The following is a 23355-nucleotide window of genomic DNA, read 5'->3' as shown; positions in this document are numbered from 1 at the left end:
TCCAGGCCTCGGACGTGAAGGCCAAGGGCAGGTGCTGTGTCCTTGGTGAACCAGTTGGCGGGCCGAACTCGACAGGGAGCACTTGCCCAAGGGAACGCTGGCAGCGGGGTGTTGTGGGGAGAGCGGGGGAAGGGAGGGGAAGTGCAGTGCAGGTGGGGCCACAGGGGAGGGAAGAAAGGAAGTGGCTAGGACGATGGCTGACTGCTGGCGTGCCGCTTCCCCCAGGTACAAGGCCCCGGTGCACTTTGACTATGAGGACCTGGAGCGCAAGTACTGGAAGAACATAGCCTACAACCCGCCCATCTACGGCGCCGATGTGTCGGGCTCCCTCTATGACCCGGGCGTCAAGGTGGGTCCAAGAGCTCTCGCAAACTTTTCTTGCACTGGTTGCATCCCTTCCCTTTTTTTCCCCTGCACATGTGGGGCAAGCTTAGGGCAGAGATCGTTGCAGCCGGAAGGGACGCAAGTATGCTGGTTGCGATGCTTGTTGCGGCTACTAGGCGCATTCTGGGCTGTGCTTGCATTTTTGCGGAAAAAGTGTGCGCAGATTTGCATGCACGTTGCAGTCATTCTCACAATCGGAAACAAAGCCCTTCGCTTAGCGGGGTAAACAAAAAAAAAAAAAGCAAAAAATAATGCCAGGTGCTTGGCTCCCGCAGCGTCGACGTTGCACGAGTGCGGGTTTTTGCGCTTTTCCTCCTCCAGCCCCCTGCTGATTGAAGTCGGCTGCGAGGACGCTTGCAGGTATGCGGGGCCCAGTTCGGTGCGTTGCCAACTGGCCCATTCAGCCTGCAGGAAGTGGTGCAGTTCTTGAATCGCAAAATGGCACGACGCGAGAATGTTCGAGGCTGAGATAGCTTGAGAACTGCTGGCAAACCAGGGGTGGCGTCTGCAAATGGCGCACGCTTTCTCTTCTGCGTCCCAGGCATGCAAACTGAGGCGGCTGCTGAGCGGTCGAACGGAGGACTACTGTGCTTGCACGATTCTAAGGGGACCGGGAACAGCCAACACAACTCGGTGCCGATCCTACCGCGCGCACGAAATGCAGTCGAACCTCGTTGGGAGAGGCATGGGCCATCGGGTGTGAGACACCCACATGGTTTGGCCTCTTTTATAACAGGCATTGGATGTGCAAGGTAGTTGGCTGTCAGGGGCAGGTTGTCCTCCATTTTTGGTCAGCTTGTCACAGACATTTGAACTTTATGCGGGGTGCCAGCGGTGGCTACCTGCAGTTGCGCCCATTGTTGAATCAAAGGGGACGACAGATGCCCGCAATCGCTATTGTAACTCCAGCAAACACGCAGTAGTTCAGTCAGCCATGAAACGACGATGAGAAGCCCTGCCAGTGGGAATGCAATGTGCAGAAGGGCGTAAAGCTTTCTGCCCAGTGTACGAACGCGACCACACATGCGGAAGCCAAGAATAACAGGAGTGTGCAGCGGGCTCCTAGTCGCGTAGCTCCAATTAAAGTCCTGCAGGCGTGATGAATAGCCAGAACACACAGCACAAGGTGTGTTCTATGGCCATTCATCAGGCTTGTCAACTCGACATCTGCAATTCATCAGCTGCAAACAGTGAAAGAAGAGAAAGCTTGCGCAAGCTGTTGTCAAAAAACACTGTAAATACAACCATGAAACAAAAACTCAGATTCAGGACGACTTCATAAATTCTGGGGGCAGGACATGAGTTATAATAAACGTTTTGCAACATGCTGTAGCATTCTTTTGAGCTTATTTTAATCGTACGGTGCCTGCATTGGACTAGGGGTGGATCAGTTAGTGAAAACACGGTTCCCTGCTTTGAAGAGACGTCTCATATAAGAGACAGAAACTGCTTCCCAGTACGTGTCCTTTATGAAGGGGTTCAACTGCAGGGCCATTAACAGGCGTCTGAAAATTGCGCAAACCATTCAATTGAACGGGAATCCGCACACGCTGTCAGCAGCCAAAGCCCTTCCCCGGGGCCTTGTTGCGCTTGAAAGTGCGGTCCGTTTGTTTTCGCCAATCGCAAGCACACAACAGCTGTGGGGCGCTGCCGGTCCCCTTCCATTTGCGGCAAAATGATTACTACTTTGCGTTTAAACGAAGCCTCCATCACTCGTTGAGCCGCCTTTGTTTCAGCTGAGAGGTTTTCGAGCTCTGAGAGTATGATTGTAGCGTGCAGGTGTCTTGTGAACGGCTGTTTCCAGCCTCGAGAAAGGCGCGCGTCGTGCGAATGCCGTGCTACATGCAGTGCAGTTGCAGATGAGGCTTGGTGGCGGGGGCGGCAGGTGAGCAGCAGCAATTTTCTTTGCGGCCACAGGAGTTCAACATCAACCAACTGAACACGATCCTGGACCTGGTGAACCGCGACTACGGCATCAAGATCGAGGGTGTGAACACGGCCTACCTGTACTTCGGCATGTGGAAGACGACCTTTGCGTGGCACACGGAGGACATGGACCTGTACTCGATCAACTACCTGCACTTTGGGGCGCCCAAGTCGTGGTACTGCGTGCCCCCCGAGCACGGCCGGCGCCTGGAGCGGCTGGCGGCGGGCTTCTTCCACTCGACGGCGCAGAAGTGCGCCGCCTTCCTGCGGCACAAGATGACGGTGATCTCGCCCCAGATCCTGCGCCAGTACTCCATCCCCTACAACAAGATCACCCAGGAGGCCGGCGAGTTCATGATCACCTTCCCGTACGGCTACCACGCGGGCTTCAACCACGGCTTCAACTGTGCCGAGTCCACCAACTTTGCCCTGCCCCGCTGGGTGGAGTACGGCAAGCGGGCCTCCCAGGTGGGTGGCTGCTGCTGGCTTGCCCGCCTGCCGGGTCCCCTGACGGGGCGTCCCCCTCCCTCCCTGTGGCGCAGTGCCTGTGCCGGCAGGACTGCGTCAAGATCAGCATGGACGTCTTTGTGAAGCGGTTCCAGCCCGAGCGGTACGAGCTGTGGCTGGCGGGCCAGGACGTGGGCTGCCACCCCGAGGACCCCACGAGCCGCGTGGCCGCCCGGCCGCCCACCCACATCGAGATGGCCATGCTGCGCTCCATGTGAGCACTCACTTGGGGCATTGCGCGAGGGGACTGCGAGGGCGCCCAGGCGCGAGAATGCGGGAGCATTGGTTCTCGCCTTGTTGTGTGCCCGAGTCGTGTTGCGGCTGGGTTTGGTGGTGGAAAGCGGGAAACAAGCGAGGAAGCAAACCGGCCACATTTCCACCTTTTGGGCCTGCCTTGGCCCCAGCATTTCTCCCTAAAGCAGCGTCGCAAGGAGTGTTTGTAAAACTTTGCTTGGCAGGAGCGCTACTTTCCCGAAGGGACGCGGCGTCTGTCAACTGCCCGCTTAGATGCTGATGTAGTTGCTGCTGCTGTACCCAGATGCAAACTGCGGGCCTTGGGCCAGCTTGTTGCGCCACAGAGCTACTTGCGGCCAGGTACACGAGAGGCAGGGTTTCAGGGATGGGTTGCGGCCGTGTCTTTAGCCATCCCCTTTCTGGGTTTGGTTGCGGGGATATAGCCGAGCCGAGTAAGGCGTGAGCATTGCTTGTGCACCAGGACAGCCCCGTCATTGGGCTGTGCTACTGAGGGCATGTTTTGGGCACGGCCCTCTAGTTTGGCTGCAAATTTCCAGGGGAATCCTTGGGCGGGCTGTGTGGACGGGAAGCCTTGCCACCGCGCTTGCCACAAGCACGGGCCAAGTGGCCACTTTGGGATTCCCCACTGCCTGTGGTTTCTGATGACGTCTGAGTGGGGCAGCTGCAGTGGCTCAGTGCGGCGGCAGCTGTTTGGGGCACTGGGGGTGGGGGCTACTGGTGAACAGGCACCACCGGGGGATCCTGAAGGGGGGGGCCGAAATCTCGTCACGTGGGCGCTTTTACGTGTCGCCTCCATCTGCTGGGAAAAGGGGCACTGTGAGCCAGTGGGGTGGGTTGGTGGCAGGCAGAGAAGCAGGCGGGCACAAGTGTGGACGGCTATCGAGGCGCTGTTCTAGCAAGCTGGAGCGTGAGAAGCCAAGTCCCCATGGTGGCATTGTGAGGGCACCGCTGGCTCCCAGGAAAGGACGAGTTCGCAGTCGCCAGTGCCAACAAACCGCCCTTTGTTGCTTGGTGAAGGTATGGAACACGCGCCGGACAGGCCATCTTGAGAGTCTCCGCAAGCTCGTTGAGCCATTCGGGGCCGCCCACCGAGTCCGTCCCGCGGTCGAGGAGCACGGGTCTGACCTGCGCGGTTCCTGGCTTTGGGCTACCGGAGAGGCCCCTCAAGACAGCAACCGTGCGTCGCATGCATTGGGAGAGGAGGGTGCTGGCAGAGAAGTGAGCCTCTAGGGTGCCAGTGCGAGGGCGGCGTCTCCGTCGGCGGGCTGCTAGCCCTGTGGCCCCACCCGATGAGCAGGGGGATGCCCGGGGTGCCTTGGCACTTTGGCGGGCTCAAGCCATGGGACTTTGTGGCCAAATGGCGTGCCAGAGCACCATTCCGTGGCCGTAGCTGTGGGTCACCAGTCGGAGGGAATGGCTGGAGGAGCAAGCATGACAGATGCCGCCATTCATGCAGCAGCGGGGGGTGCGTGCACCGAGGCACCCTGCTGGGTGGAACACCTTCCGCAGGCCGCTGCCTGATCAGGCCAGTCCGGAGCCAGTGCGGCGGAGCACCTCCTTGGTGGCCCTAGCCAGAGGGTTTCGGCCAAGGCCGGCGCAGGGGCAGAAGTGCGTGCTGCTGCTGCACCCAGGGGTGAAGATGGGACGCAGTGTGGGCACCGAGTGGGCACAGGCAGCATGGCTGGCAGCTTTCTGGAGTGTGTGCCGCGGATAATGCGACTTTCAGGGGACTGTGCACGAGCATCGTATGATCGGGGGTACGGGTAAATGCCGGCCTAGTAGTCGGTCTCGCTCAGCAGGGGGCCCAAGAACTTATTCAGGCTGGTACATTTAGCACGGGCGCGCGCACATTTTGCGAGCTCCGAACTGAAACCTCAAGTTTCTCAAAATGCCTGCGCCAGCCCGCCCGCCCTGCGCCTCACGCACGCGAGATGTAAGGCCGACGGGGTCGAGCAGGTTGAGAGGGGAGAGGGTGCGAGTGGGGAACTGCCAAGGCCAAGTGAAGCGGACGGTAGTGCGAGGGGAGGAGCAGGCTGAGAGCACAGCTTTGAAAGGCACTGATGCAGCAAAACCTCGTCACAAAATAAGAGGCATTTCAACGAAGGCGGTTTGGTTGGCTTTTTAATGTTTGCCATGTTAGCAACATTGCGTATAAGAGACCTTGGTTACAAGAGGCGTGTTTCTTGGTCCCTTGAGTGCCTCTTGTAGCGAGGCTTTACTGTGAGCAGAGAGGGGAGGGGGGGGAGTACCGTGAAAGGATTTAGAAGCTTGGATCGAGCGGGCGAAGAAAGGGGTCCTCGGTTGGGTCGTATGTGTGTTCATGTAAATCGGCTCAATGGTAGTGTTGAATTCGCAGTCCCGTGGACCACTTGTCTGTACTTTGACCTGTTGTGCTGGGGCTGTCGAAGGTTACCTCCCACCCACCAGTAGCTGCCCGCTTGCTTGCGTCTGCTCAGCTTGGGGGCCTGGCCCGCCTGAGGACCCTTGCCCATCAAGCAGCGTCAAACGGTGTTTAGAATGAAGACAAGTGGAGATGAGGTGGCGAAGAAAATGCCGGTTTATCCTTGCGAGGGTCCATTGTATGAAGCGTGCACACCAAGCATCGTATCTTCAGGATTTTTAATGCATTGTTTCTACGGGCAGGTTGCTGGGATCGTGGTGATTCGTCGCAACACTGGGGGTCGTATCAGCGGGGATCCACTGTGTAAAGGAAAGGTGGCATTCAACTACTGTGGCCTTGGCAAGTGGCCAATGTTGTGTGTGGCATTGAAAGTGCATTTTCAGGATTCCCAAGTGTGGGCCGCCGCACAGGAGCGAAATAGGGGGAGCTGTGCAGTAGGAAATGCACTGTGAGCAGGGAGGCCAGTGCCTCTGCCGAACCCGTGGCAAAATACCGGAGCCTGCTGAGCACGAGGACGCGGGTTTGATTCCCGGCCGCTTTTCTGATGGAGGCGGAAAGCAGCGACAACGGCCATGTGTACGAGATTTCGGCACACGTGAAAGATCCCCAGGTGGTTGAGGTTAATCCGGAGCCCTCCTCTGCGGCGCGCCTCATCGCCCGCACTGCGTCGGCGTGTTAAACCCGACAGTGAGCGAAGGAAAATACCCACAGCTGGGTTGCAGAAGGGAGGACAGAGAGATTGCAGGTGTAGCGGATGCAGAGCGGCCTGCTGGGTGACCGGGGGAGGTGCGGTGGCTGCCCTGTGCAGGATCAAGTCCAAGTCGAAGCGGCACCCCGTGCTGGCCAAGGGCTGCCTGGTGCCCGAGGAGGACGGCGACACGGACGGCACGGAGATCTACGACCCGGACGACGACGACGACAGGGGGGGCCCCCGCAAGCAGCGGCGGCCCTCCAAGGGCTCCAAGCGGAAGGGGGCGCCCCCGGCCAGGGGGGCCAAGCGGGGACCCCGCGCCAAGGCACCCCCGCGCCCACCACCCAGCGCCGCCCAGTACAGCGGCTTGGTGCAGGTGAGTGCTGCGGGGACCCCTGGCTCTGTGCATGCAGGCCCCTGTTGTCTTCGCCAGCAGAGTGGCCGCTGCTGCTCGAGGGGCTTCGTTGGGGGCGGTGCACGCTGCGGGGCCTAGCTTCCCTTCTCTTTGCTTCTGTGCCGAGGGCAGGGGTGGATATCTCAAAGCCTGCAAATGCGCAAGAACAGCGGTGGTGCGGAGAGAGCATTTTTCCTTCGCATTCTGATACCCTGGCTCCAACGGTGGGACAGGCGTAGTTTGAGGCGTGCACCACAACTCTCCTGCGGCGTGACTTGGACCTGACAGGGGCGTCGAGCATCGTGCCGACACCAGTCCCCCGACGCTTGCCCCCAGTGGCCGAGCCGTGCACCCCCTCGGAGGTAAGGGGCAGCGGCCGGTGGCGAGAGCATTGGTGCTGTGCGGGGGTGTCGGGGAGGGGGGGCCGACGACTGCTGAGCGTGCGCACACCCGTGCCAGCCGGACGGGGCGCCACTTGGCTGACTGGTTTCTGGCTGAGGCCACCTTAGCCCAGGAGGGGCTGCTGCAACTGCGTCGCATCGCTGCCCCGACCGGCCTGCTGAGCTGTGCCTTCCCCTCGGTGCTCCCCTGCCTGCCACCCTTGATCCCCAGGGCTTCGGGAAGCCGGCTTTGGAAGAACGCGGTCATGCTCCAACGCAGCGGGCCACATCACTTCCACCACCGCTAGCCCGTTGTTTGCTGCATACTTTCCCGCAGAGGCCGTGTGGTTGCGCAACCCACTCTAGGCTCGACAAGCAAGGCACTGCCCCTGGAATCGCCTCGCAGGTTTCCCTTTGCTCCGATGTCGTCCCCTGGGCATGTCTGGCGACATTCGTTGCTTCCTTCCTCGTGTCCTCCTTGGCGGACCTTGATTGTCGGCCATTCATTCACTGCCCCAAGTGTAAAAGTGTAAAAGCTCTAGAGGTACTTCACACCTATTCACCGACGCGAGCACGCACTAAAACAAAACGCAATGGTTTTTGCAGTCTTTGGCTGCTGCCCAAACGTCATAACTCTCACTCCGCTTTTCCTTGTCCCCACTGTTCTGCACGCGCAGCTGTCTGAGTCTGTTCATGTTTCCACGACGTACGAAGAGGGCTCGGCGGCCGGGCTGAGAACGCGTGGAGTATCGTGGGGTTCTGAGGGGCGGCCTAGCCAGTACTCCGGGGCAGGCCACCACGCTAGCTCACGGTGGGGCAGCCAAGCGGGCTCGCGCACCTACGGCAGCCCGGCGAGGTTTGCTGGTACGAGGACACAGTTGGCAGTAGTGCCGAAGCACAGGCGTTTATTTGGGGACTCCCAAGGCATGCGAGCACAAGGCTCGATGGCATTCACAAATCACGCCGTCCAGGTCGTGATCGCAAACGGGAGGCAGGCACTCATGGCACACAACAAGCGACAGTTCCCACCTGAGATGCATGGTGGCCGCCACCGCCGCGCTGTTCCGCCAAAGTCACCCAGCCCAGACCTCCGGAACGACTCGCTCCGCCTATGCTGCGTGCGGAACGGTGGTGCCACCTCTCAGGGGTGCCGGCGAAGTCAATACAGCGTGCCAGGTCTCTCCCTGCACTTCCCACAAGTAGCAGAGGAAGGACGGTTGAAGCATAGAGTTTCATACTAATATATACTGAGGGAAATCTGGCGCCACTGTCTAGGGGAGCCGCGGTTCAGTGAGCGTGCCGTCATGTACGGGGCAGGCACGTTCCACTCGTCCTTGGCATGGCTCATGAACAGGCTGAAAAGTTGGCTTTGGCTGCAAAAATGCAACAATATGACTGCAGAAAATCAATCGAATTTGTTCTGTTATTATAAAATTGAAGCTCCAGAAATATTTATTTGTAGAAGGTTTATGGAAGATGAACAAAAAAACAATGTTACCCCTTTTCGCTTCAAGACGAAAAAGAAGCCATGTGGCTAACCAAGCCAAGGAGGCGAGCAACGTCGCTACGGCGGCCCGCGAATGCAGCGCCAGATTTCCCTCTAGTATATATTAGTATGACACTCTATGGGTTGAAGCGCTTCTGCTGCCACCTCCTTGGTCTTCTGATGTCAGGCTCAGGCCACTTGGGTTGCAGGCAGTGTTGGGAGGTGCAGGCTCTGCCCCATGGGCATTGGGTTGAACCCTGTGAGGACGTCTGCCGTGTCGTCTCCGTGCCACGGGGGAGCCAGGAAAAGGTCCTCCGCTTTCGTACTTTGCTTGTGTGCGCCAGCCCATTCCCAGGCTTTCCCGTTTGACTGTGGCTAGCTTGCACGGGACGTCCTGCTGCGTGGGCATGTGATGCCAACTGCGGTCCCGTATTGCTTCGCACTACACCGGGAATGCCAAGCGGAGCGAAAGTGCCGCTGACTGCACGGGGTCTGCTGTGTGTGCGAGAACAGTGACCACGAGTCGGTGCAGGGCAGTTTGGCCGGTGCGTTCTGAGCACGAGACTTCCAGTGCTGGCCCCTGTCCCACAGAGGTGGCGCAGATGCACTCTGTAGCGGGACGACACTGCTGTGGAACATTTGCGTGCCCGGTGCAGTAGTTGTGGCGGAGGACTGCGCAGCCTGTGTGGCTGGGGCGTGCAGGGGCGGGAAGGAGTGCTTGGTTGCGGCACCTGCGGGGCCCCCAGCCTGGCTGGCCTGTGGACGAGAGAGCCGCCCAGGCCGGGCCACGGGGGCGTGGCTCGAGAAGGGGGGAATGCAGGGCCCAGCCAGGAGGGGGAGGGGACGGGAGGGGAGGCAGCGTCGCGCTCACGCCAACGGGGAGCTTCGTTGCCGGCACCAGGTCGGGGGCAGCCTTGCCGTGCTTGCTGTGAAGGGACGCCGAGGGGGGGAATTGGCACGCGCCGGGTTTTGCTTGCACTGCGGAGACTCGCTCAAGCTAACACACTCTTCATCGGTTATCCGCTTGATCAGTCGGTAAATGTTTGATAAAGCGGGAAAGAAGAAAAACTACCATGCGCGGTCTGCAGGGGCCACACCGACTAAAGGCCGTGACGTCTGGAGGAGGTGCACAGTGATTGGACGATGTCCAAGGTTAGCATTCAAACAAGTTTCGGTTTCGGTTGTGTAGAACAAAACATGTTTGGCATCCGACGTTATCGGTGGATGGGCATTCTCGATACCTCAGTAATCGCCATGTCGCACTTCTGCCATGTTGTCCGCTGTAAAATGCCCGAGGTAAGCCTCCCAGGATGGCTTGCAATTGTAGCAATCACTAGCCGAGGCCTACGCAGGGGATGAACACCCTCCGCATCACCGCAGATGCTCAAATGCCATGCGCTTTTCCCCCATGTTTGGAGCTCACCTCACTCATTCCTGTATCGTAAAAAGTGTGTTTGCGCCAGGCCAGGGGTCGGCTGATTCTGGCCGGAGCCCACTTCCCGCAAGGAGTTGGTGCTTGTGGCAACAGCACGCCAACGAGAACTCGCTAGTGCATCAGTGTCAGTCCGTGCGCATTCTGCAAACTCGCTCCTAGAGCAGTGACGGTTGCGGCCCAAAAAGGGTGAACTCAGCATAAAAAACATCGGCCTAAAATGACAAAATGTACCCTTCGGGATTCGAACCTGCAACTTGCAGAGTAACATACCTACCGCTCCAGGCCACTCAACCACGGGCCAGCGCTGCCGGCATTGGAAATATGAGGTATATAATGTATAACCAGCTTACACTTTTATTTAGTTTTAGCATGAGCTAACTATTTGTTATACAGTCGAACCCCGCCACAACGAACGCCGCTACAACGAAATTTTCGCCACAACGAAGGTTTTTCGGTTCCCCGTCAGCTTCCCATAGAAACTAACACAAAACAGCTCCTTAATAACGAATGCGCTTTATTAGATATTTCCGCTTCAACGAACTTTTCGAGAACGAAACTGGCACTTCACTGAAATGGGCATTGCCGAGCAGTCAAATTAGACGGCCCTTCCAAAGCTGCGACGATCGGATTCACGCTTCGAGGTTTTCGAAACCGAAACTGGAACCGCACTGAAGTTGAGTGGCCGCCATATTAGGAGACAAATCTAAAGTGCGAATTTGAGCCACTGCAATCCATAGCCACCCGTGGTCATCACGCGGCCGCGACAGTGGCGACAGCGATCTTCGATTTTCTCTGTGTTGTGTTGGTTGAAATGGCTACAAAAACGAAGAAGCGCAAATTTCTGTCTCTCGAGGAGAAGGCAAAGATTATTGCCGAGGCAGAAGGCGGTAGGAAGAAAGCGAACATTGCCCACGATTTCGGCATTTCACCGAGCTCGCTGTCGACGGTGCTGAAAAACAAAGACTCCATCCACAAGGCTCTTGCTTCTGGTACGTGTTCACAGCACAAGAAAGTGACGCTGCCCAAACATGACGAGCTGGACAAGGCCGTCTACACGTGGTTTGTGGACGCACGAGCAAGAAACATTCCACTGAGCGGAGCGACTGTGCAGCAGAAGGCCCTTCAGTACGCGTGCTTGCTTGGCCTAGACGATTTCAAGGCCAGCACGGGGTGGCTTAGCCGCTTCAAAACCCGACACGGCATTGTTGGCAAGGTGCTGTCTGGCGAGTCGGCGGCCGCTGATGAGGAAGCTGCATCGGAGTGGATTTCCGATAATGCCGCGAGCTTGCTTGAGCAGTACAGTCCGTCGGACATTTATAACGCTGACGAGACTGGCTTGTTTTACGAGATGCTACCGTCAACGACGCTTGATTTTAGAGGACAGCGTTGCCACGGTGGGAAGCACAGCAAGAAGAGAGTTACGGTGCTGCTGTGTGCCAACATGGACGGTTCAGATAAGCGCCCACCCCTTGTAATCGGCAAAAGTGCTAAGCCGCGGTGTTTTAAAGGCAATCGAGGACTACCGGTAAAGTATGTAGCGAACAAAAAGGCCTGGATTACACGCTCAATTTTCACAGAGTGGGTTGTCGCCTTCGACTGCGACATGAAGAGGCAAGGCCGCAAAGTTTGTTTACTGTTAGACAACTGCTCGGCCCATCGAATCGACGACGTTGTTCTGACGAACACAGAGGTGAAGTACTTTCCTCCGAACTGTACGTCTCTAATACAGCCGTTGGACCAAGGGGTGATTGTGAGCCTGAAACGAGCGTACCGCAGCCGGTTAATGCAGCGCCTCCTGCTGAACATTGAAACTGGCCGAGAGACGAAAATCGACCTGTACATGGCGCTTCAAATGATGGCTGCTGCGTGGAGCACTTTGAAGCGCGAAACAATATTCAACTGCTTCAAACACTGCGGTTTTGGGAACAACCAAGCGGCGACCAGCTCAACCGAAGCCGAAGATGAGCCCGCGTCAGAGCAGGCTGAAGACGCACTAATCGCTTCACAGTGGATGGACCTTGAGGAAAAGGGATTTGTGGCTGCCGATCTTCAGCTGGACGACTTCGTTAACGTCGACGCCAACGTAGAGGTGTATGAAGAGTTGACCGATGCTGAGATAGTCGAGAGCGTGCAAAAGCGTGGTGATGTTTCGTCGTCCGGGGAAGATGATCCCCAAGACACGCCGACTCCAGCGACTGCTTCCAAAGTAATGGACGCTTTTGATATTATCAGAAAAGTTATAGGAGCACACGACGATGACATTGCGATGGCTCTTCTAACTGACTGTGAGGCTCGCGTAATGCCGTTGCTTGCTGTGAAGCGAAAGCAAGCCAGGCTCACCGACTTCTGGAAATAAAGTTCCGGTAAGCGTAAGCTTGCCAAACTTGCTGATTTTCATGCATATACAGTTAAATTTTGATAATTTAAACCGCTTCACTGCGGCGGTGCATGTGCCGCAAAATGCGTGTTTCGCGATCGCCCGGGCACGAGCGTTGAGTTAGCGGTTGGCCGCAATGTAAGAAAATGGTGTAAGAGCGACGCTAAATGCATTCTCTGGTGAAGTTAGACAGTTTATTGACCGCCTCAGGTATGTCAGCCTTTGGTTTCCCCCCTCCCGCCATCGCGGAAATTTCACGGACGATTGTTTCGCTCGCGGCTTGGCCGTTTGGCGTACGTATAACAGTAATTTTGCATTAACGAAGTTCCGCCACAACGAAATTTTTCGCGTGTCCCGTGAATTTCGTTGTAGCGGGACTCGACTGTATAGCGCTCGGGCAGGAAGCGTCCCTCAAATTTCCGCAATATCTCACTTCTAGCAATTGCATTTCTTTGACGGAAAAGCGTTCACAGATGTGTGGTCGTGCAGCTGACCGCTGTGCTCGGGGGTGAGACACTTGCGCATATTGCGCTCTTTTGATACAAATCTGCTTTCCTGCGCCAGGCTGCTCCAAAAGCTTGGAAATTGCAAAAATTGCACCAAACTGCTCCAAAACAGTGTGAGAGCCAAGGATTTTAACGCTCCCGCCAGTTTCAGTGGGGAAAAAATGCTTACTGACGGCATAATTTTCCAGCACCCCCAAGGTGCTCCTGTTTGTAAAGGTTTAATTGATTGATCATACAATAAAACACCCGCATAAAATTGTCCACAAGATAGTTTTTTCGAAGGTCACCATGTCGGTTTGCACATGTCTGAGTCTGAGTTTTTAAAAGTTTTCCCATGGAAAACAATTGCAAAGTCCTGTAGAAAAAAAAATACGTATGTGTACTCAGGCGACAAACTACTGGTGAAAATTGATGAAAAGATGGCAATTTTTGGAGCGCCATACATCTCCAGAACGACATTACTGGGCGCCGCCATCTTGGTGTGGTGAATATTGGAAACTATGATTGGAAAGCATGGCCGTCGGGCGAAGCAGTTGCTTGTGGTTCAGGTAGAGTGCTCTTCGCCGATTTCTACTGTGGTTTTGGTTATGGGGGTGGCTGGGTTTTCATTTAGTCGTTTGATCTGTTGAGGGAAGTTGCGTGACTCGGAAGAACGGGAGTACCGTATTTACACGATTGTAAGACGACTCGAATGTAAGACGACCCCCCCAAAATCGCATCTCAAAACATTTTACACAGGGGAAATTTATTCACGTGGTTGCGGAGGAGGATCACTCATCGTCGCTGGAGTCGCCCCCGCTGGTGCTGCTGCCGTCATTGCTGCTGCAGTCCCACAGCACGTTGTCGCCAAGTGCGAGTCCACACTTCGCGAACGACCGCACCACGGCATCGCGTGGTACGGCCGCCCTAAAGCCCTCCATCACGCGAGAGCAGTATGGAGGGGCTTTAGTGGACGCAAGCGACAGGAGCACGCGGCGATGCGCCCACTTGGAAAATTGTATCAGCACAAAGAGAAGCTCTTCCGTCAACTACCAATACCCCCCTACGGCGGCTCTTCCATCGATTATCGGTGCTCCCTCAAGAGCCGTGCGCTCGTCATAAAGGCACTCGTAATGCGCGCAGTAGATGCTAAAAAAAGAAAAGCTTTTGTATAAGCACGCGGAAAACTATGCGCTTTGGGTTGAGCGGGAAACTATTCGAGATGACAATCGAAGCAACCGGCAGCAGCCACGCGCGATCGTGATTAAAACAACATGGCGGCTGACGGAAGCAGCCGCTCGCAATTTCCGTGAGCATGTTACTCGCTTTCACGAAGCATTTATTTCGTCTCTAACACGACCGGCTTTATCGTCGTGGTCTCTAATAAACAAAATGAGTATTAGCGAATCCCTTTATTCAGTGCACGGTGCAAACGTAGCCACTATCATATTACGTTGCTTAGTACACTTCCGAACGCGATAGTGGGAGGTTAGTCGCTCTAGGTCCAACTTACAAAAGGTGCATCATTTTTATTGACGCCAGAATGTATGAAATGGTTACCGTAACCATGGAAATGAGCGTGCAAAGCCGTTCACACCTCGAAGCACCCCTGATTTCTTGCCTCTCTTGTCGTTGCAAGCGGTACATGGTTCGATTTCAATTCTAAGACGACCCCCCAACATTGGATTGTCAAATTTGAAAAAAAGGGTCGTCTTACAATCGTGTAAATACGGTACATCAAAAACAACGTGAATTCGCCGTGTTTCGGCCTCGATTGAGAGGCGCGGTGCGTGCTTGAAGTGAAATTTTGGACTCATTGCGGTGTTATAATAAAACGCTGAGTTATTGCTGCCTTTGACAGCGAGCTTGCGAGTGGCGATCGACACTGCAGAAGTGGCGGTGCAGGCTACATCGCCGCAAAATGTTCAAGCAGTGGCCGATAGCGGGACGGGCTATTATTGCACGCTAGTAATAATGGTTTATCTATCTGAAGTGAAATTTGATGCCAAGAGGGAGGTGGCTAAACATACCAACGTTATTCAATTTACGATCGCAGTGAATGCGCACCTTGGGGATTGAAATGGGAGGGCTGGAGGGGTGCGAAGATTGTCACCTTGTTTTGCGCAACTTTTGCCATGCCTCTACAATTGTGTGTAAAGCCGAATCTTGGATTACAAAAATAATAATTTCAGCGTTCACATGATAATGAAAATGCCTTAGTTTTTCTATTCGATGTTTTCAACGACACTCCATGCTATCTATGCATAGAGCCTAAGAACTTATAAATGGCTTGTAAAAAGGTAGTGCAGTTCATGCCTTGTGATACTCTAGTAGAAAAAAACTTCATTCAAAGGCTGTTTCAGTGTTAGGTACATTCAAAACCCAATAAAAAGTGCCCCCCCCCCGCCCCCCCCCCCCCGAGTTGCCAAAAATTTTATTTTTGGGCTCCTAAGGTGACGTGACAATGTCATCATTCTGCTCCAAATGAAGGTTCTTCTGCTCCAAAATCGAGATTTCGCTGCTCCAAAAACTGCTCCCAAATCTGATTCAGCTGTCTCACCCGTGTGCTTGTTCACCCAGTGAAAAGAGTGCTCCTGCTCCATAGTTTTACGCTGTACGGTAAAAGTTTCGGTGGATTTTATTTCCATAGTACCTATATTGACTTCGCTGACTTTTCTCCTGCCTTCAAGTGGCCTTAGATTTTCCTACTAGCGCAACGGTCAGCTTGTGCAGCACTTGCGAGGAGCGACGTGGACTTGGAGCTTGATGCAGTGTACAAACTAACAAAGTAAGGAAAGGCACATTCTTCCATTCACAAAAGTGTCGTGGCTTAGTTTCAACTGAGCGAGCGAATTGCGACGACCTGTCGGCGACTGGCGGACTAAACGCTGGGCCGACTGACGGCCGGAACTTGGGGGACACGTTAAGGCGACGAGAAGGGAGGAGGGTCATCGCCTCGACGGGGTCCACCGGTGCTGGCATCACTACACCGCTGTTGTGCATAGCAGCCATTAACCACAATCAGCAGTGCCGCTGTCACTGCCTTTAGTTGTCCACAGGAACGCCGCCGGTGGCTCTGGCTGCCGTACAACTGCGATGCGCGCCTTCACTTTGTCACCGGGCTTCGCTTCCTTTTTTTCTTCTTCGCTTCCCTTTTGAGCCATCCTTCTTGTCCAGACGGACGTGCCGACTGTGGAACAGGGCTTTTGTACGCCCACGGTAGCGTTCCCTAAGCGGGCGTAATGTTAGAGGCGCCGGGCAATGGGGCCAGGCATCCCCTCGCGCCACTCCGCTCGTCGCCATCCGGTTCCAAGCCCTTGTGTCGCCTTGGCTTGTTCGGTGGACGCTGCACATTTTTTTTTTATTTATTTATTTACAGATAATGCAGGCCCTTCTCGGGCCCATGCAGGAGTGAAGACAAAGAAATACATCGGCAGAAATTCAACATACAACTCGACAATACATCAGTGTTGCTTGACGTAATTTTAAAACGTACAACACGCATAGGCGGAGGCACATGTGTGCGAGCCGGACGTTGGAAGGCATTGCGTAGAAAAACCCTACAGTAGGTTTCTCTGCAGCAAGCAGACTTCTTACCCTTCTTACCGACAAATGCAAAAGCAGCATTACCACGAAAACTAGGGAAAAACGTGCTCTGAGTTCGGCTGAGGGAAGGAAGCGGTTGAGCCACAAACAGCAGGCGTGGGCGACAGTATCCGCCGGCGCCACGACGCGCTAGGATGGAGGGATTTGTTGAATGTTTAAAAACAAAAATTTTCTTCACCACCAAAGCATATGCGACCCGAGCCGCTGAAACCACCACCCTGCCGAAACAAGTGATAAGTTACTGCTGTCCGAGAGAACGGAAGCACCGATTGCAGACGGACAGGGTAAAGGGGGTGCAGTGAATTGCCAGTGGCAGGCCGGCAGTAGAGCTTGAAGCCAGTGTGCAGCGGTACTGGCTTCCGTGTAAACGGAGCAAAGAAACCTTGCCTGATTTTTTTCGAAATCCCACGTTGACCACCAAGTGAGGCGTCTTTATTTTATTTTATTTTTTTTTCGAAATGAACCTAATCCACAAACCAAAACCAAGTCAGATAAAACTGCACTGGCAACAAAATTCCGTCAACTTTCCCCTTAAAAAATGTGGCAGATAAATAGTTGAGACGATTCCCTGCAAATGTGTACGGAGATCTTACTTCGTATGGAAAATGAGCCAGACCCTGCTATGGCACAGATGAAAATGAGCCAAATTCATTTGCCCAATGGGATTTCGCGTTTGTTGTGATGTTTCTGGCTATTTTGTGCGTTCTTCCATTTTTTTTTTTTTTTTGCTTTTGAGAGCTGGCTTATTATGAGTTCAGAGGGCAATGAGGAGATCAGCAAATGATCTGCCTCCACACGTGTACAATAACGTGAACAGAAGTGAACGAAATGAAACTGAGAGGTGTGATACTATCATTTTATCCCGTCTCCCTCGTCCTTACGGAGTAAATCTGGTTACATTATTGGTATTACGGTAAAGCACGCTTATATCGAACACGGATATATCGAAATATTGCCTATATCGAACCCTTGTATAATTTTGGTAAAAATTACATGCATTTAAAACTTTTTATATCGAACGCGATTTTGCTCACAATGGATACATCGAACTCTCCCGCGTGGGATTTCTTGCTCTCCTTAGGCATGTGGCAGGCTTTCCCGCAAGACATTGGCGCGCAGCAGTGGCGCGGGTGTCGCTTGCGACTCCAGCGCGAGCTCGGGCACGTCCAAAGCGGCCGTGGCAGAGTGCACCAGCTCCACACATGCATGCCATTGGAGCCGAAAGCGCCACATTGGCCGCTGCGGGCTGCGGTGTCACCCAACTTCAAGTCCGCGCCACTCGCTGCCCGCACTTGCTCGGTTCGCTGGGTTCGCCGTTATTTGCTTGTATCCATGCTTGTCTCCGCTCTGTCGAAGACGCCGAGCACTAGTGAAGCCATCGCTGCCCTGGCCCTGCTCGGCGATACTGCAGTGCCATTGAGGGCAGCAGTCTTGTGCTTGTCGACTGTTTAGATACCGTGGAGCAAGCAGTCACCAGCAACGCGCTGCGCTCCAAGAAGCAGGCCACACTCACGCAGTTCTTCCGGCCCAATAAATTAACGTTTTCTTTCCGAGAAAGTGTCGTATCAATAGTGGACTGCAGGGTGGTAAGAGCTCAGCGTTAGCTCGTGACTCCGTCGGCAAGATTGCTCTCATATAAGGTGTTTTTGCTTCACTTTCTATATCGAATATTTGCTATATCGAACTATTTTACAATCCTCGCGCTGTTCGATATAAGCAGGCTTTACTGTACTCCCATATCTCCCATTTACATACCTAACAAATTAGCTGCCGCTTACAAGTCATGGCAAGCAATGGAAGATGATATGAGCAGGCTTGTTGTGAAGTGTTATGGGAATTTAGGGCAAGGCAATGAAGAGCTTTATGAGTGTTTCCAGGCGTGCCCAAAAAAGTACCCTACGGAACCATTTGAAAAGAGCTGCTAATGCTGCCAACAGGACTCACTGGCTCTTCATGTATACTTTTACTGTTCTTGAAGCTCTGTTGCATGTTTATTGCCTTTTTTTGCTTAAAACTCTCGTGCTATTCTTGAAAGTTGATTGCAATAAAGATTTCATAAGAATGCCGCACCAACTTGTCTGTTTCAACTGAGTACGAGCCAAATCTGAACTTATCCTAATATTGCTCAAATTTTCCGCATATATCTTAATTAGTTTTTGCTATAGATTTCCCCTAGCTGACATGTGAAACATGTCATTTAATAGTTTTGACAGCACTGCATTTGGGTCCGATTACAAACTTTCGTTTTTTTCCCCTCTAATAGGTGGATTTGGCTCATTTCGAGAAAAAACCGCCTAAAACAGCTATCAAGCCCAGGATTCATATGGCAGCGCTTTAGTATGTGTGCGAGGGGAGAGGAGAGGTGGTGCGGGGAAGGGGGGTATGGCCCACAAAATTTCGGGGGGGGGGGGGGGGGTGGGGGGGGCCTGATTTGTCTACTAAATAAATTTGCATAAACCCACTCAGAGTGGTCGAAACATGGCCTAGGGACTCCGGACCACAGTTTGCGCTAGTAATCCCGCAATGTTTGCAGATCACTGCAGTGTCCCTTTAAGAGGCACAGAGGGAGGGCTTGTGCGGGGGTGTCGCACACCCGGGTTGTGGGCAGAAGTTGCAGAAGCGACTGGGCACGGTATGCCCCCAAATTTTTGCATCAGCCCGTTCGTAGTCGTGGGCACATGACGTGTTCAGGTTTGAAATGCTCGTGCAACAGTGCCTCAAGGACTTACCCTTTTTAGATGCGACGCAACTCTTGCTCTAAGGCATGTCCCTCCTGCGTCGGCATTGTCCGGCGTCCGCACGCCAGCTGCGCATGCGCGACTCTCCTCCCGTCTTCTCTCCGACATCTGTGCGTGCAACGCTCTCACTCCGCCTCATTATCATAAACAACAGCTGTGTGCGCTCGCTTCGCTCCGCTCCTGTCACGCAAGTGTGCGCATGCGCGGCTCTCCTCCGTTGTCTGCTCTCCTTGAGGCGCTGTGAATATAAAGCGGGTATCGCGCTGCGGCGGTTCAGTCAGTGCTCGCTCTCGTTCGACTCCGCGTCACTGTGCTTGACGACTGCGTGCTTGACTCGATTCTTCCGATGAAGACGTGATGGAAGCGACGGTCCCTTCATGAAAAGTAAAATTGCGCCCATCTTCCCGCGTATGAGAACACCCGCATGTGATGGAATGCATCATACGCGTTCACAACACCGTTTCACCCGATTTAGAGAATCAACCCAATGGAAACGCCAATTGAACCCCCCGATGCGTCGCATCACACCAGGGTTCCCTCGCGGGAAGATGGGCGTAATTTTTGCTCTTCACATGGGCATGGCATGGCTCCTCCAATGAGCGGACTGAGTGGTTGTGACAGCTGCATACCTGCCAGGTTTCCCAAATTTGGATGCATTTGTGTGGTTGTAGACACGAAACGAAAACCTCCCAAAAGCACACCCGTGTTTTTCCACGGCTGGCCACATTATGCCAAAGCTACCCGACAATCCAATGCAATCCTACACCAGCCGACATTGTCATCAGCAAAAAGCTTAAAAAGCATAGTCGGCCATGTGCAGAAATCGAAGCAGTCAGCGCTGCGCTTAAAGATGTGAGAGGCAGTTGAGCGCAGTAACGAAAAATTGCTCCCATTTGCGCGCATCCATGTCTGAGACGCCCGTCAGTCGTGTTCTTTTGGTGAAGTGTCATGGGGCCAAACATTGTCACACTTGGGAGGATTTCCCCCAGGGGTACCCGCCGCGGTGGCTCAGTGGCTAAGGCGTTGCGCTGCTGAGCACGAGGTCGCGGGTTCGATTCCCGGCCGCGGCGGCCGCTTTTCTGATGGAGCTGAAAAGCAAAAACGGCCGTGTGTGCGAGATTTCGGCACACGTTAAGGACCCCCCGGTGGTCAAGCCCTCCACTATGGCGCGCCTCATCGCCTGCGTTGCGTCGGCACGTTAAACCCAGAATCAATCAATTTCCCCCAGGTGTACCTGAAAAGGACGCCGTCAGCCAGGCCGCAAAGATTGAGCCAGGGACCAGTGGTGGAGCTTGTTGGCAGTTTGGATGACAGTGCCATTCGTGCTCGGTTGTGGCCAGGTCGAGAGTGCGTGTCCTTCTCCGTCTCTGCCAGTCCCCCCCGCAATGCCATCCCAGCAAGCGTGGCAGGCATGCAGCTGTGCACAGTGTGCGGATGAAACTGGTGGAAAGCTGATGCACCCAAGAAATGTGCGGGCATTCAATTTTGCGTGGGCATGCATTTTTCAGCTTTACATTACCAGGGTGAAGCTCCTTGTTGTCAATGATTGAGGCCGTACCGTATTTGCTTGCATAATTTGCGCACCCTTAAGTTTTAGAGAAAAAAAATTCACTCGCATATTTTGTGCTGCCTGTCTCGCCATAAACAACCCTTCGGCATGCGCGCCAAACAAGCACACTTTGAACGGCGGCTGGGCGCATGGGGGCGCAGTGGTACGCGCAAGATACACGATACTGCGCGTGCATACCATAAAAACCAGAATATAGGCCGGACCGGAATATAGGTAGAACCGTTAACTTGAAAATTGTAAAAATTAAAGAAGTTTTAGGACGCAAAAACATAGTGAAAAAATTGAAACTGAAATGTTTAGTTCTTATATGATTTGACAATAAAAATGCTTCAAGGCATGAGAAAAGCAATATTTATTTCCATACTCATCAGAATTGCTGCTGGAGTGGAAAGTGGGATATGATTTGGCAACCATTTCCTCGGGGAGTGACTTCCACGCCGACGGCACGCAACCACAAACTGTTTAAAGCGGCGGTCGTTGCAGCCAGCCAGCGGGGGTGCGGGGGTTGTCGCCCATCATCCACTCGTATGACCACCGAGTCAGTTCTGCCATCGCTCAGGGCCCGCTTAGCACTGGCTGTGAGGTGGCCGCAGAATGTTTGGTCCCCAGAATGTTTGGCCCCAGAATGTTTAGGACCAGCATGTTTGGTCGCTGGAAAAGCGCACCGGGCTGCCGATTCCACACGAGTCGGATCCATTGCAACATCAAGGACCCGTTCATGAAGCCCGTTTCATTGCACCGCACAATTGCGTCACGAGGGAAGTTTTCCTGGGGCAAATTTTTCCTCTTGAATATGATGGAAGGGGGAGCTTCCTACCATCAGCGGCACAGACCATAAAGCGGGGATGCTCATTGCCCGTGGTCAGCAGCTTCACTTGCTTCGCCCCCCTTTTCAGCAACGGTGGCGTTGGGACGGCATGTCAAACCAAACGGGAGTCTCGCCAGGGCTTCCGATCTCGGTAGAATTTCGGCTGGCGTACCCGCAAATTTTCCCGCCATTTTTTCGCGGGGCTACCATGGTTGCCAGACTAGGACTGTCCTCTGTTGGTTAGCTCGCACCATCCGGAAAGCCGACGGATCTGTCAGCCCGCTCTGGTTACAAACCCTTGTGCGCTCGCCGCGCGGGCTCGGGCTCGAGCCCGGGTTTTTTTTAGATGCGACTGCATCTCATTCACTCGCCTTGTCCCTCCATACGGCGTTGTTGTTGTCCGTCCACACCCCTCCCCCATTCTCCTCGCCGCGCGAGCTGCGCTCTCCGCCGCTCACCCCCTCTCCTCTCCGATAGTGAACATTCTCTCGCGAGGGGCATTGGATTGGATTCGATTGGGTTGGATTTGGATTAGATTGGATTGGATTAAAGTGGATTGTGTTGCGTCATAGCCGCGCCACGTTGCGTCATAGCCGCGGCAGGGGGTTCACGGCACGTTTCACGCGATGGGAGAATCAACCTAACGGAAACAACAACGGAACCCCCTATGCGTCGCATCTACACAGGGGTTCCCGCGAGGGGAGGTGGGAGAAATTTTTTCACTTCCTTTTTTTTTTTTCTTTTTTCACTGCTCGCTCGCGCTGTTAAGAAATAAAGATGCGCAGGCAGGGGGCGACAGTAGGGGGAGTAGAAGAGGAGGATCGAGGTGCGCGCTCAGCCTCGCTAATCGACTCCATCACCGTATCGGAAGCCAGACGCTGGTCCTCTTTCGCTACACATTTTCTGGTGCCGTGAAACCCGGGAACCGGCGCACGAGCGAATCTACGTTTGACGGCGCAGCGGCTCCGAGGCACGCGAGGCTTGGATACCTTCGTACTGCTTTATCCTGGAAGCCTTTCCCTCGGCCTCCGCCCCTTTCGGCTCGTGCCCAAGCCCGCCCTTGTTCCCTTGTTATTCGCAACCCCAGCGTCTTGCTTCATCGACTGGTGCCATGGATGCTCTTCGTATTCGCCGAGATGTCCTGTGAGCGACTGTCTCCGGGACTATGAGAGTCCTCGACGCCTTGCTGCGGAGCCAGGCAGCAACGGCCCTTGACAGACAAAATGTCCTCGACCTCATCTTGCATGACCAGGTGAGCCTTCACAAACTCGACGCTCAAGTTCAGGAGAACCTGAAGGATGAAGAATTTGATGCCGACGTTCTGGAAGCAATCGATTACGACGAGCGTATCTGCACCCTGCAAACGCGCGTACGCTTCTCTGCGAGCCAAGACTCTTAACGCAAGCCCCATCCTTCAAACTCAGGCGGCCCTGTTTACTACCCGCATCGCAACCTCGACTATTTGCTCGCTCCCCAAGGAGAACCGGTGGACAATGGTCCCGGGTGACGTGCCACCCGTCCAGGAAATGACTGGTGCGGCGGTAGAACAACAGAACAATGACGACGGAGGTGCTGCAGCCTTTCAGGACGCCAAGCAAGACCTCGAGGGGCTCAGCCTGGAAGAGCAGCTCCAGCGGCCTCCCAAACCTGGTGTTGCCGTGATTCACGTGGTGGTGAAATCTGAGGGACCCTGCCGAGACCTCGCCGTCGCTGACGCGACTATCGTTTCCGAGATGTCTGACCGGTCTTGCCGCAGCGCTGGCGTCGCCTACACAGCTCTCACGTCAGAGACGTCGCTACAGCCCTTCCGCATCCCTCGCTTCGACGACTTGACTACCGCTCTAGAGACGTCTGAGCCGTTCTGCCACAGCCCTAGATACGATGATGCGACTCTTCTTTTGGAAACCTCCGA

General features: G+C 54.4%; 1 protein-coding gene across 6 annotated transcripts in view; it reads left to right on the top strand.

The window, feature by feature from the left end:
• Positions 1-23355, top strand: part of LOC144172923 (lysine-specific demethylase 4B-like) — a 131803-nt gene that overhangs the window by 20641 nt on the left and 87807 nt on the right. For all 6 annotated transcript variants that reach the window (XM_077701518.1, XM_077701522.1, XM_077701520.1 and 3 more), the window contains exons 3-6: positions 226-349; positions 2302-2778; positions 2853-3031; positions 6282-6540. In XM_077701518.1, coding sequence (XP_077557644.1) covers positions 226-349; positions 2302-2778; positions 2853-3031; positions 6282-6540 — 1039 coding nt within the window. The remainder of the gene's footprint in view (positions 1-225; positions 350-2301; positions 2779-2852; positions 3032-6281; positions 6541-23355) is intronic.

This window comes from Haemaphysalis longicornis, unplaced genomic scaffold (assembly GCF_048455015.1).
Source record: "Haemaphysalis longicornis isolate Haplotype H1 unplaced genomic scaffold, Haemaphysalis longicornis Haplotype H1 scaffold_27, whole genome shotgun sequence".
NCBI lineage: Eukaryota > Metazoa > Arthropoda > Arachnida > Ixodida > Ixodidae > Haemaphysalis > Haemaphysalis longicornis.
The sequence above is the reverse complement of the archived record's forward strand: the minus strand, read 5'-3'. Positions and strand labels throughout refer to the sequence as shown.